The 14,642-nt window shown below is 37.9% G+C and overlaps 1 protein-coding gene across 2 annotated transcripts; it reads left to right on the top strand.

Annotated features, from left to right (window-relative positions):
* The first annotated feature begins 107 nt into the window (after nt 1-107).
* NUSAP1 (nucleolar and spindle associated protein 1) lies at nt 108-14,034 on the top strand. Of its 2 annotated transcripts, XM_035539724.2 has the most exons (12): nt 108-265; nt 1,525-1,590; nt 2,645-2,833; nt 3,889-4,063; nt 5,661-5,750; nt 6,409-6,521; nt 7,221-7,286; nt 7,480-7,667; nt 9,784-9,959; nt 11,717-11,827; nt 12,389-12,500; nt 12,964-14,034. In XM_035539724.2, the coding sequence occupies exons 1-12, from the start codon at nt 173-175 to the stop codon at nt 13,049-13,051; spliced, it is 1,467 nt and encodes a 488-aa protein (XP_035395617.1). In that variant the 5' UTR covers nt 108-172; the 3' UTR covers nt 13,052-14,034. The 2 variants fall into 2 exon arrangements, with proteins under 2 accessions (XP_035395617.1, XP_035395618.1); XM_035539725.2 differs by lacking the exon at nt 7,221-7,286.
* The last annotated feature ends 608 nt before the right edge of the window (nt 14,035-14,642 follow it).

Raw genomic sequence — 14,642 nt, 5'->3', positions numbered from 1 at the left:
GCGCGGCGGCGGCCGCGCCGCTATTGGTGGCTTCCCCTCCCGCGGGCCCGCCCCCTTCTCCCCGCCCAGCCAATGGCCGCGCGCGGCGGGCGAGTTCGAACGGCGTGGGGGGGGGGCGTGGGCGGTGGTTGAGCGCGAGATTCGAAGTGCGGCGGTTGGGGCCGCGGCCGCTATGGCGCTCCCCGCGCTGCAGCGCCTCGAGTCCCTCAAGTACGCGGAGCTCCAGCAGCTCGCCAAGGCCGCCGGCCTCAAGGCCAACCTCCGGGTGAGGCGGGGGGCGCCGCGCGGCTGGGGGGGCCGAGCCGCGGGTGTAGGCGAGGGGCGGCCGGGGGCAGCGCTGAGGGAGCCGGGGTCACAGCCTAAAGGAGCGGGGGGGAGGTCGGTTGGTGCTCTCCTCGGCTTCGTGAGGCGGGGGTGTCCCGTGCCTGTCGGCCTTCGAGCGGCGTTTGGGCAGTGCTGTCGTTAATACTCTTCGGCTTTCGGTTAGCTCTGAGGTGGTCGGGAAATAACACTCTGAAGGTCCCTCCCAGCTGAACTGTTCCGTTGCTGTTAGTGCTGATTGTACGTGAGGAACGCGTTGTGTGTAGTGCGAGCAAGGCAGGAGCAGCTGCTGCTGAAGCTTGGTGCGATTTTAATTCCTGTTCAGCTGGGCAGTGCTGCTGAAACGGGCTCATTCAGCTGTGAACAGTTAACTTTCTAGAAGGCAGATGGAGCAGAAGAAACCTGGCCAGGGAACCTTGTCTTTGTGTCCTCAGGGAAAAAAAACGCTGCATGTTTAGCTGGGGTTCTTAAGCATGCTTTTCAATTTGACTGAATTGTAGAATCTTAGATTATCTTGAGTTGGAAGGGACCCCCATGGAGTATCGAGTTCAATTCCTGGCTGGAGGAGAACCACCCCAAAATCAGACCATGTGTCTGAGAGTGTTGTCCAAAAAGTTCTTGTACTTGGTGGTATACATACAAAAATTCTTGTACCTGTTCTGGTGCCTAACCACCCTCTCGGTGAAGAAGCTTTTCCTGATATCCAGCCTGACCCTCCCCTGTCACAGCTCCATGCCATTCCCTCGGGTCCTGTCACTATCCCCAGAGAGCAGAGCTCAGTGCCTGCCCCTCTGCCCCCCTTGTGAGGAAGCTGCAGGCTGTCAGGAAGCCTCCCCTCAGCCTGCTCTGCTCTGGGTCCAACAAGCCAAGTGACCTCAACTGCTCCTTATACATATTGCCCTATAGGCCCTTCACCACCTTTGTAGCCCTCCTTTGGATACTCTAATAGTTTTATGTCTTTCTTATATTGTGACACTTAAAACTGTATACAATACTCAAAGTGAGGCTTTGAGTAGAGCTAAAGAGAGAGAGCAGAGCGAGACAGTTGCTTCTCTCCAAGCATGCCTTAAGCATTCTGTTGGATTCAGCAAATATTCCATTTATTTGTTGGATTGATTTATAGGCTGTAGTTGGGTTTATGCAGTTTTTGTTTGATGACTTAATGCAATATTTGGTTTGTTTGTTGTTTTGATTTCTCTCCAGGGAGACAAACTGTTGAAAGCACTGAAGCAACACTTTCAAGGAAGAAAAGAAGAAAATGAAAATATGGTAATAGATGATAAAGCAGCCATTCTTTTTCAGAAAGAAAGATTTAGCTTTGTAACTAGTAGAGCACAGCTTGTAATGAACATTGGTTTTAGTGTGATGCGAATAGTAATAAAAAAATACTTTTTTAAATAGTGCTTTTAGTTTAATGCACTTGTACTGATAGAAACAGCTGTATGAATACTTGAAGCGGCCTCCCATATGGCTGAAAGCTGGCTGCCTTCCAGCTGTTAATTTAACAATGTATTTTTTAGTCCTTCCATCCATTAAAATTAACAAGGTATTTTTAGCATCCACACAGAATTATTCCCTATGAACAGTTATGCTTAAATTCCATTGGACGAATCTTAATTTTGCCTGTTTATCTCCAGACACTAGTCCCTTTCATTTAGGCATGCAAAATGAATTTAAATACTTCTGTGCTGTACTGACTAATCTCAAAGCATTTTATATCTATTACAATTTACTTACATTGACATTACAAAAGCAATACAACCATGATGTTTACTTTGTATGTATTTTTTTTTCAAGATTTCTGTGAGCTGAATTACTTCATTGCACTTTTTTTTTTACTTTTGATTAAAAAAATAAGTTGGTAACCACTTTTTCTAAAACAACTATGTTTAAATTTTTCCTTTATAACTTGCTTCTCTAAAATCATCAGGAAATGGTGTAAGCTTATTTTCAACTAGCATGGAAGAGTCTCCCACTTATTCCCACTTTCCTTATGCATGAACCTTTCTATGGGATAATCTTCACAAACTTGGGAAGGGTTGCAGCGTCATTTGAGTCAGGTTTCAATTATTATGTTTTTTATAGTGTCTGACTGAAAAGAAGTACAGGTTTATTCTGTAGCATTTTAAGTTTGGAAAACAACCAGCTTTGATGTTAAGGAAATTTAGATATTGCTATTTTGCTAATTACTGTGCTACTTAAATGTATACTACTGTTTTCTTCTGTGTGAAATGCCCTTTCCAATAGTAATGTTGAAGCTGTCTCTTTGGCGTATCTGATGTATATCAGATAAGTTACACATCATGGTACTTTTCTGACACAGGATGCTGAAAAAAGTGCATCTGCTTCCATGAACTCTGATGAATTGAGCTGTCAGAAGGAATTTAAACCTGATCCAGTGTGTTTTGTCACAAAAAGATGTAAAGAAAAGAAAGCAACCAGAAAAAAGAAGAACTCCAGTGAGGAAATTAAAACCAGTGAAGAAACTACAGGGCTTTCTGCTGAGAAAGAGGTGACTTGTATTGCATGGTTTTGTGTGTGTCTGTGTGGATCTCCCCAATAAACGATAAGTGAAACATGCTTGATTCATCCTACTACCATTTTAATAGGTAACATTTGGGTTTTTGTATGCAGGTGTACTCGTACTGGTCTTCTGTACTTTATACCACTAATTTAGTATAACTTTACCATGTGCTATTCCATAACATTAGTCCATTAGTAGTTAGTCCAAGAAAGGAAATTAAATTCCTCAGAGAGAGATATCATCCCAAACACTGGATGTAGGACTGCTTTCACTGGTTCATCATGGTATTCATCTGAACATTAGACTGCTTGCAGGATTTATCTAAAATGAAGCTATTGGCATTTTTTGATATAGAAAAGATTCACAGAAACTGGATGATTGCCCAAACCTTTTTCTTAAAATTCTCACTGCTGTCAGTGTGTTTTAATGTAAGTGTGTGTATGTATGTATATATTCGTGGGTTGTATGACTGATGGAGGAGAGATTTCAGGGTGATATGGGGGTAGAATTATTTTTCTCTAGTATAATGCGCAAGTGGTGGGTGAACTCTGAACTGTGTGAAAAACATAATGGTACCGTTAGAGGGAAATGGGAAAATGAGAGGTGTTAATCTTTCTGCAGCATGTCTAAATAAGCAAAAGCCTACAGTAACCAAAGCTACAGAAATAAAAAGCAACATAGCCAGTGAATTTATTTTTACTTGCAGATAGTTGCACTTTGTCAACAGAGGCAATTTATGCTAAAATGTTAGAACTGTGTGGGTAAAAGCTTTCTAATACAGGTCTGTTTGTGCAATAACAGAATAAGTATTTCCTAGGTTAATTCAGGTTGGACTTCAGAAAGTCTCTTGTTCAATCTCCTGCTAAAAGCAGGGTCAGCTATGAAGTTGGGGCTTTGTCTAATCCGGTCTTGTAAACCTCTGAGGATGGAGGCTATACAACTCTCTGGGCAATTTATTCCACTAAACAACTGCTCTTAGAACGAAATCTTTTCCTTATATCCAGTTGTAACAAACAGTTTAAATGAAGTATGCTTAACTGCAGGAACATTCTGAAATGAAAGAAAATGAAGTGCCCCATGGTGAGCATGAAAAGGGACAGATGGTATTCCAAAATGAGGAACCAGTAATTAAAAAGAGAGCTATTGAAAATCCAGGGATGGCTACTGGGGAGAAGGATCAACCAGGGAAGACTTCTATTAAAAGTACTGGAGTGGAATGTGAGTAATAACTTCCATAAAAGTAACTTTAGTCATTCACAGTAATTCAAATACGTTTTCTGGTTATTTTGTTGTCTGCAAAGATTTTTTTTTTTTGTGACATGTCTGGTGATCTGTACCTTTTTGAGGATGCCAGAGAAGAATCTGACATTTGGGCCTGTTTATTTGTTTATCTAACCCATTATAAAACAATTCCACAAATTCTGCAATGTAGTAGTTCTGCTAATTTTGACTTCGGAAATTTGGACCAATGAAATATTTTCAGTGAAAGCGTTCTTGAAGGTCTGAGTGTATGTAATTCTTGTACTTTGTTTAGGATCTGTGCCTTCTGGAATACCCCTGAGATGCCACTTTTTAAAGGAACTGAGTAGCAAGGAAGGGAGAGTTCCCTTCCTCGTGTTTCCTTTTTCTACTCATGAATGGGTTTTGTCACTTCCTTCTCAGGAGTAAAATGGGTATTAAAAGACATAGACAACCCTTGTTTGTTCATTTACACTGCCAAACATTATCTGAGTGTGTTATGGTGGACCACTTTTATATCTGGTAGCTCTTTTTAGATCTTCAAACATGATGCTGACAAAATACAGACTCACTTTCCTATTCCTTTGTGCATGCAGCTGACCTGAAGAGGAAATAAATTTTTCTTCCCAATTTTATTTGACAGATTCACAATAATTTTTCAGATACATCCCATTATTTGCTCCTGTTAGACTAGATGTAAATAGTCCTTGAGATGTATTAAGGATAACCTTGCTGTTCCATAGCATTTAAAGGACATTCTTATTGGAGGCCATCTCTAAAGCAGTTTAAAAATTACAAAAATGAGAGTTTTCAATTAAGTTTCTTTTAAAAGCAGATGCAATAATATATGTAGAGGATGCTTTGGCTGAGGCAACATTATAATGAATTTCACTCTGATATTTGGCACAATGCCAGTCTCTCCCCATAACCATAAGTATCCATATTGCTTTGACCTTTTTTAACAGTAATTTCAGACAGCAAGAGAGCTGTGTAACAGAAAAATACTGTTACTACGTTTAGTGAAATTTTCTGTATGTTGGTTTTATGGTGTGTTTATGCTAAAAACCAAGCTACAGGCAAGATTAAAAAAAAAAAAAAAAAGCAGACCTAAGAGCAGAGATGATCAAAATAACTTAGGTTCTTGTGTCTATATAAGGCAATGGCAGAAAATTTGGTCAAAGTATGTTTATTTTTACAGGTACAAAAACTTTAAAAATATTTAGAGCTTAATATTTGGATAAAGACCTGTGGGTTGTATTTGTTTACCACAAGCAAAGTTTGCTTGTTAACTCCTCCTGTAAAATACTTTACTACTGAAAGTAATGTCAGGCTATTTTCTGTCAGACTCATTCTGGGTTTGCAGTATGTCACGACGTGCTGTTACTCGAATATCATTTAAAAAGCTTTTGAGAGTCTTAGGACATACCTATTCCAATTGAGATTGTGATTTCTAAAAACCTAAAGCTGCTTTGAGGAGATAAGATATATTTTAGAACAAAGGTTTTAAAGAGGGTTGTAATGACATTAAAGTATTTTCCAGTAGTTCTAATCGTTTTGTCTAATCTTATTGTGCCAGGTGATATTCATCCTGCGGGAGGGAAGATTCCTTTATATGTAGGCCATGCATCTAGGTCTGGGAAAACAGGAATGAAAGCTACTACACCAAGTAAGAGAATCTACCACCTTTGTAAATAGAACGTGTTGTCTCTGCATGAAGGGAGACTCGACTTACAGGTTTTACAAACCAGACTTCCATTTTTTGCTTGAACCAAGAGACCACCTTCTCTTTAAAAAGCAAACAAATGAAAATGTCAAAAGGTTACACTGAGGAACAGCTTCCCACTTGTAAATTCATAGTAGTAAATGAATTAAGTATAGGTTGTAAAACTGGCTTATGGAGTACTTTGGTATCTCCTGGATGTTATACTTGCATTCACAGTTTTCGTAACAAAGAGTAGGAAGACATGCTATGACTCCTGCACGTTTAGTTTTCATTTTATAGTAATACCACAACTGTAGTATTTATAAGGTAGCTCACTTTCATTACTGCATAAAACACGTTCACTTAAAATGTTTCCATTACTAGAAAATGGAAGCTTTGGGTTTTCTTCCTTCTTTCTAGAGTTCTCTAGAGCAGGTACCATGTAACTATGTAGTTGAAGTAGATGCTGTTTGTACTGTTTAGGTACCTGTGGGTACACAGACTTAGAGGGATACTTTTTGGGGGGGTTGTAACTACAAGTGTTGCAAGCTTTTTCTGTTAGGTAGGAAGTTCCCTTAGGAGCTTGTCAGATGCATGACTTCTTATTTTTGGAACTTCTTAGACTTTAAAAAGTTGCATGAGGCTCACTTCAAGAAAATGGAGTCTATTGCTGACTACATTGAGAGGAAGAAAAAAATGATTGAAAACTGCAGCAGTTCACTCAATGAAGTCAAGGTAAGTGCTAACACAGGACAGACATCCATCGTTCCTGTGTTTATTTCCACAAAATCTCTCTGTAAAAATTCCTTCAGGGTCTCTAGAGCAGTAAGAAGCTGGTTTTGTATATGTGCGATGGAATATCACAGCATTGGTGAGACTTGAACTGGAGTCCTACATAAATAGTTCTATATACTTATTTGCATATAAATTCTGTAGCTATGTTTTTAATATTAAAGTTGTATATTAATGGTGTATGGTTATAAATGGTTGCAGAAACCAGTAAACAACTTGTCAGTTTTGAGTAAAAATAACTGCCACAATTACTTCTGTGAAGGATCTCCTGGAACTTTTGTTAACAAGTGTCTGAATTGATGCAGAACTGAAGGGGATGGATGGTTCTTCAAAAAGCAGGGATTAAACGCTGTGTTTTTGTGCCTTAAAGAGCCTTTGTGCAATGTCTACCTACAAATTCTTTAGAATACATGTAATGTATGTTGCTTTCAATGTCCCTGATTCTCGGTTCTTACACATGTGAAAACTGCAAAAGGGCCTCTTTCAGGGTGTGGCAGATACTATAAGAGCAATTGCAATGTATCAATGAATGTCAATGTATATATCAAAATGTAACACTGAAACTCCTGAAAGTTGCGTTTCTCTTTTCTGTGGCATATGGTGTATGCTTAATGCGTGCTTCAGACAAATTATTTTTGGCAGGTGCTGGCCAAAAAATCTAATCATTTAAGGGCATCAGAAAAAGGCCTTCCGCATAGCAATTCTAAGGTATATGTTTTCATATCACTTTAATAATATAAAAAACTGCGTGTAAAATGTTTTTCCCTTTCCTACTCTTCCCCCTTTAAAAACATAAGAGACTGTATGCTTCTGATTCATTGTGTATTTTCCCTTCCTCTTAGATACATTTGTGACTAAACTTTTAGTGAAGTATATTAATTTGTGATTTGCTTTTCCCTAGAAACATACCGCTGGCAAAACGTTTTTATTCAGCCCAAATCCAGAAAGAGGTAGATTGTCTGCCACCTGCACTCCCAGTAACCTCCGACGCTCACCACGCAGTTTGCTGAACACTGCAAGTCAAAGTATTTTATCTAGGAAATCTTCATTTAATCCTTCAGTCCTCTCCACAACCAAAATGAATGTCAGGTAAAAAGAACAAACCAAAGCTAACAGTGAGCAATTTGATATGATCCACTTAAAATAATAAACATTGACTGTGATTTGACTACTATGTTTTTGTTCCAAACATGACCTACACAAGGTTAATTCTGATTTCTACCTTTCAACCTAACTTTAGGGCTGGCTTAAGCTTTACTACACTAATACTATTTTGATTCTTCATCTTGATACCTGATTGTAGAAGAATTTTGCCTCTTTCAGCTTTCATTTTGCTAAGCCAACCAAGCTGAATTATTTTTCTTCTCTTACTGTGTAGGTATTCCATTTTGTCAGGCAACTTAATAGTCTCTCTTATATAGGAATTGATACATCTTTGGAATGACTTAGCCAAAACTGTATGCAGTATCACAGACGAGTCTTGCAATGGACTCATTGGGGATCTTTTGGGTGCTTTTTGTGTCTGTCCACTTATCAGAGTAGGGCCTCATCTTGTAATCAACTAATATAAGCAGATTGCTTCTAGCACATGGGAACCAAACTGACACCAGAAAGTCATGATGGATTGCTAAATGAATGAGCTCATACTTGATGCTATTAAATCTGATCTAATTTCCTTTTAAAACATAATGCACACTTCATTATTCCTACACAGTAATCTAATACACAATTATGTTAATGTCTCCTGAATTTTTGTTATCAGTAAGCTTTATTAGCTTATTACTAATTTTTCTGGAGTCTTGAACAAAAAAAATTAAGGAATTGAAAGTGTAGTCTTTAATGGTACCCTATTGATAAATGTTCTTTTGCCCAGTTTTCTCTCAGTGACAGTCATTCTATCTACTATTTTCTTTGCCAGTTACCGACTGTTTTACTAACGCCAGCTTTCTCCCACTTACCTGACTTTTCACACTAGCTGAAGTTCAGATTTAGACATTCTAAATTTTACCCTTGTCCTTCTTACCCTGCTAATAATATCAGGTTAATCCTGTGTCTCTGTTGCATTACTTCGCATTTTTCTGATAACACTTACTTTTTAACACTTGTGTGCCAAGTTTATAGTTGCTGGGACACTTTTTTGTCTCTGAAGAAAGGATTTTTTTTCTTTTTTCTGCCCTATGTGTCAGTACAACTAATAACTAATATAAATAACTATGAGACTTGTAATCTTTGCATGCTAGTTCTTTTGCTGCTCAGAGACCAAGGTTGAGAGTCCCTTGCAATATCTACTTCATTCTTGCTGGCTTTGTTTCTATTTTGTATGTGACAATTTTGATTTCCATGCTTTCCTTCTATTAATCCAATCTTGTTATCTCTGTTGAAAAATGATACAGCGTAATCATCAAATGAAAATAATATTCTACCTTTTAGTAATTGCATACTTTTTTCCACTGCAGCCCTACTTGATTCTTAGCATTATGTAAAATGAAACAATGGTTTCAGAATTTACTTCCATTTCGTTTGTCCAAAAATGTGCTGAGCTAGATCTTGCAAGCTGCACTTCATTCATAAACTTCCTAGCCGTCAAAATATAGGTCTTAATAATAAACTTGCTGCTTTTTCCATATCTTGCAGGCTTTCAGCTCAGTAACATTATAGATAGGACTTATTAATTCATGCAAGCTTTTGAATTTTGTTTCACATGCTCACACGTTAAAAAGTGTGTGAGTATTTACACACACAGCACACACACGTGTCTTGGTATACAGGTAGTTTGTGTTTTGACTAGAATTTCCATTCTCTCCTCATGGATCTAGAGTTCTGTTTAGTTATTTTTTTAACTTCTGAATTTGAAAACTCTAATAATATTTATAAATGTTTTACTAAAGAATCCAAAGATTAAGTAAGCTGCATAGGTTGGTAAAGAAATCTACTAGCTTATTGCACCCAAATACTTTTTCTCTCCAAAACAACAGTTAGCTCTTTAATAGCTGTAAGTAACAGTAAGAATTTTAATGTTGGATCACAAGCTGAAAATTGTCAGCAAAGGTATTTTTAGTGTAATTTGTGTTAGCTGTGAACATCTTATATACAGAAAAACTTCCAACTTATAAAATGCAACTTTTGCTCCTTTTGTGTTCTGTAACATGGCTTACTTTCCTTGTAGGTGACTTATTTTTGTCCTTACATTTCTAATAACTTTCAGGTTCTCAGAAGCCACAAAAGATAACGAGCATAAGCGCTCTCTTACCAAGACTCCATCTAGAATGTCTCCATACTTAGAGGAGTTCTGCACACCTGATAGCCAGAAGAGCTGCAAACTCTTAAGTAGGAAAGACAGCAAGAAGGATACAAGAAATAATGATCTGGCTGCATCAAAGGGTAAAGTGGATGGCAAATATTTTTTGCATCAAGACTTACTTGTACTGAATGGTTATATAATTCTTTTAACTCAAGATAATGTAGGCCCGTGTTTTAATTTCAATCTTTAATTTATGCCTGATTCTTTAGAAACTGCAGCAGTTTATTTCCTTCAGTTTCCAGTATTTAAATTAAAATGTTTAGCTGCTAAAATCTAAATAGGTAGTAAGCATAAAGACTCTGAATACCTAGCTACCTACAGAAAAGCCTGTGGGGGATAGAAAAAGTTCTGGACCTTTATGGATTGCATAGGAAAAGGTTGACGTAACTCATATGGGGAGATTCCTGCAGTGGGAGGTGTTGCTGATGCCTTCTCAGAGGTCTCATTCTCCTTGTGGGACGGGTGTGCACCAGTTATCTAGCTGTGTTTTAGGACAAACTGGTATTATCAGCCTCAGCAACCCTAGTTAGGTCAGAATTCAAAACTCTGTATGCAGGAAAGTGGAATTCTTCTGATCATTAGTAATCTGCACCACCACAGCTCTGCTAACAGTTGATATCCTGGCATCACCAGGTACATCAACTCCAAGTTCTTGACCTATGCTACCTATCTTGCTGTATGACAATTTTGGTATTTTTTGGGGTGGCAGGTGGGGGTTCCACTGCTGATCTGAAGCTGATATGTTCCACAAGAATACTTTTTTAAATATGAAAATCCATTTGCTTCCAAATAAGTGTACAGAGACTAGGAAACCAATCAATTTGCTCTGAAGGACTGGAAACATACATGGATCTATATCTGGGATTGTTTGGTCATGTTAAAGTCTCTTGTGGTATCCCAATTCTTCTTGTGAAAGCCATGATTTGTATCCCAAAAGAATATGAATAAGCTCAGGAAAAAAACTGTTGCCAGTGTCCTTTATCCTTAAAAGCAGATAAGGGCAAGACTTATAGAAACTTACTTTTAAGATATGGTCTGGGGTTATGGTTTAAGACACAAAAGGTACTGCCTTAAAAGGCACTGGGCTCAAAAATAACATCTTAAATCATAACTTAAACTAAAGTTGCATAAAATCATGTAACTTGAAAAATCACGCAACTTGAACAGTCTGTTTATATAAGCCATATAACATGCACCTCTGATACAGAAGTAAGCAGTTTATGACAAACTTGTAAGCAAAGTGGCAAGAAAGACAAAAATGGTGTGCGCCCTCCTTAGAGCAGTCAGGTATTTGATGACTGATAGCAACATGGAGTTTTCTCCCATGTGGACCTCACACAAAGGCTTCGTGCATTGCCTTGTAATTGAGTCACTTACTTATCTATGGTTGTAGACTGTTCCTCTTGCATCTACAGTGAGCAGTTACCATTGAGAACATACCATTAAGTATTTCACATGCTTTTGAATGTATTTCAATGAAATCTCAGACGAATGTAAGCTTCAGTGTGATCGGTGAATCTGGGGTTTCCAGACTAGCTTGAGAACCACCAAATCCGTCTTGAGATCGAACAGATCTGTTGCTTGCCAGGATGCTATTTAAAATCAGAGCAAAAAGGTTAATATTTCACAACTCTTGCTCTCGCTGGATCTGAAAGTTCCCTATGTCCAGTAAGCTGTATCTGTACGATATTGTCTTCAGTGGTAGCAGAAGGTGGCATTTAATGGCTCTTTGTTCTTCAGAGTTGTACCGTAGTCCTCGCTTATGTACTTACGTATAAAGTTGGAAAGTATGTTCTTACTACACTTAATAAGTACAATATTTTGATGCCTTTTGTAGCTGTTACCCCCTTCAAGTTTGCAGCTCACTCTGCAGAGCCCACAAGCACAAAGAAGACATTTGATCTCAAAGCAAGTCTCTCAAGGCCACTTCGTTATCAACCACATAAAGGTACAGTGATCCTTTATTGGTCATATCACTTACTAAAATGCTCATAAAATAAAGCACTGAGCCACTTTGCTGTATCATGTTGTGTATTAAGTCATTTTTTGTTTATTTTCCCTGTCCCTTTTTCTTGAGATTTCCAAGTAGTTTGTGGGCTGTTGTTAAATTTCTACATGATGCATGCTTTAAGAGCCTCACTACTGAAAAATGTCTTTATGAGCAAAATCCCATGAATACAGGAATAAACTTCCATGTATTGCACTGAATATATGTATGTACAAGGAATTTGAGATAAAAACCTTATTGTGTAAAGGATTGGTTCTTTATTAAAAGTGCATATCTGTGGGAGAAGCAAAGCATCTGAAATGTTCTTTGTGTAATTACTGTTACCTGGAAAACTTCCCATAAGAAATGGGCTGGTGAAAATAATAATACAACTGAAGAGGCATTTTGTCTCACAGGCAGCCAGCAAAGAACAAGCTAGCTAGTATAAAATTCACAAAAAGTTAAGCACATAAGTACTAAACTGTAGTAATTCAGTAGTCTGTCTTTGCCTCTGACTTTTAGGACGATTAAAACCTTGGGGAGAAAGTAAAGAAAATACTGCCATAAATAAGTCTGTCAGTAGCAACATCTCTTCACGTAAGAAAGATTACAAACAGCCACATCTCCAGACAAGGTTAGTACAACATTAGCTCTTTATGAACAGTGTTATTTAAAATAACGTGATAGCTCACTTATCTTTTTTAGCATTAACTTGCACAGTACACAAAAGAATACTTCTGTATTCACTTTGGCCTCCAATACCTGTCCAGTATCACAAAGGCCAAAAAAGATGCAACTGTGAATCTGATAGATTTTTATTCTGAGAGCTTCCAATTCTAGTATTTGGATACTTGCCTTCATCTCAAAAGAAAATGAATATTGACAAGTTGTTACCTTGAATGTTAGACCTGTACATCTAAGCAGAAGTACTTGTCTGTTTAGATTTGATTCAAAATGGAACTGTTCTCTTTGTGCATGGCTAATGCAGCACATTGTTAAATAGACGTCAAGCCTTGGTCACCTTCATATTCCTTATGTTGCTTGTGTCTCTGCCTTTAACATAATTTGATATGGTCTCTTTCCTTTTTTTCCTTCAGGGAAGAAAGGCGGGAGAAGCATGAGCAGGAGAGAAAAAAGAAGAAGGCTCAGGTTCTTGGAAACCGTAGAGGATTATCTGTGGGTTAAAAAGAATCAGAAATAGCCAGGATCTGACTGTAAATACTGTCCCTCTCATGTAAATATTTGTACTGTCTGTACTTTAGAGTATAGGTCAGGTTGCTTATTAGTTAGTAGAATCCAGAGAGCTTTGAATGAGACCTTATAATGCATCTGAGCAGAAAGTTTTCATGATCAACTTCTCCAATGAGATGAGAGTTCTAACCTTTTAGTACCTTAGAACTTAATAATACTTTAAATTAAATAACTCCCTTAACTAAAAAGTGTTAAAGCAGAAAATCTAAGTGGAAAAGAGATGCTCAAGGAGCCTCCTTGTGACTCAGTATAGACTTCTCCACCAGGACGCGTTTATTAGCCACTGGAGTGCATGCTTTGAATTGCAAATGTTAAAATGTTTCACTGGTAAATTGAAGGAGATATCTGCGTGCCCTGTTCTCCAAATCAATCTTCAAATCCTATAGCAACTGGTAGAGCCAATTGTTCTGTATTCCTAACTGCAGCTCTGTGAAATAGTAGGGAATTTCCAGAAGAAAAAGTATTCATGCTTTCTGGAAAGCTACAAAGCTTACAGCATAGCATAATTGTGAAATACCCTTTTTTAAAAAAGGATTGCAATTCAAAAGTGGCTTTACAAGTTAACAGCTCCATGCTTTGAACAGTTAAGTTTGGTTTTGTTCCTTTCTATGGTAAATAGCAGATGTTATGTTTCTTGTTTTCTATGATGCTTAAAGGATGTTAATGTAGTGCTGAAGAACGCTCAATGCCTTATATTCAAAAACTGATGTTACTTAAAAAAAAAAAAAAAAAAAACAGAAAAGCTGTCTGGATTTGTTATGGATGAAACAGTGACTGGAAAGGTAATGTAGCAGTTGTAATCTCAGCTATTCTAGCGAGCAAATACTTAAATGAATTTAGTATTGTCATATAAAATGCTGAAATGTCAAGCTCATTTTTTATAAAGTTAATGGGGGAAATAAATATTTTGTACATATCTTGCTAGTTATATGATCTGTGTATAACTACCTCCTTTATGTAGCATGCTTTGTTCAAATTTCTATTTATTACTCAGTGTCTCTTTCTGTAAGTGACTAGTTTTTCTTACTGATTTGCCTGCCTACCCCTTCTTGAATGCATGTGTCTGATACCTTTAGAAAGGATAAATGGTACCACTCTTCTGCTCTTAAATGATCTAATTCTGTGCAAGAGGAAAAGGACAACAACAAGACAACTTCAGCTTGCATATTTGTGGTCTTCCACATACGCTATAGCTATGTTTAATATTTTTAAGGTACATTTAAGTAACAAGGAAACTCTGAAGGATGTCAAAGCTTTGATTAGGCTGTGTTTGTGACATCTGAAACAACGATTCAGCAACTGTTCTTTAAGAGTGAAAACCAGACTTCTCAAAAAAAGTCTTACAATACAGATCAGAAAAACATCTGCTGTCACCCACTGCCTACTTCCCGGTAATGGTGCTAATTAAGCTGAGGTACGAGTTTTCAGGCAACAAAACACTAACAGGGGCTTCCCCTCAAACCACCATTGGAGTTTTCAGTGTTGTAGAGCTCAAGGCATAAGGCTATTGTCAACAGCTCTAAAA

This window comes from Cygnus atratus, chromosome 5 (genome assembly GCF_013377495.2).
Source record: "Cygnus atratus isolate AKBS03 ecotype Queensland, Australia chromosome 5, CAtr_DNAZoo_HiC_assembly, whole genome shotgun sequence".
NCBI lineage: Eukaryota > Metazoa > Chordata > Aves > Anseriformes > Anatidae > Cygnus > Cygnus atratus.
This window is presented reverse-complemented; position numbering and strand designations above follow the sequence as displayed.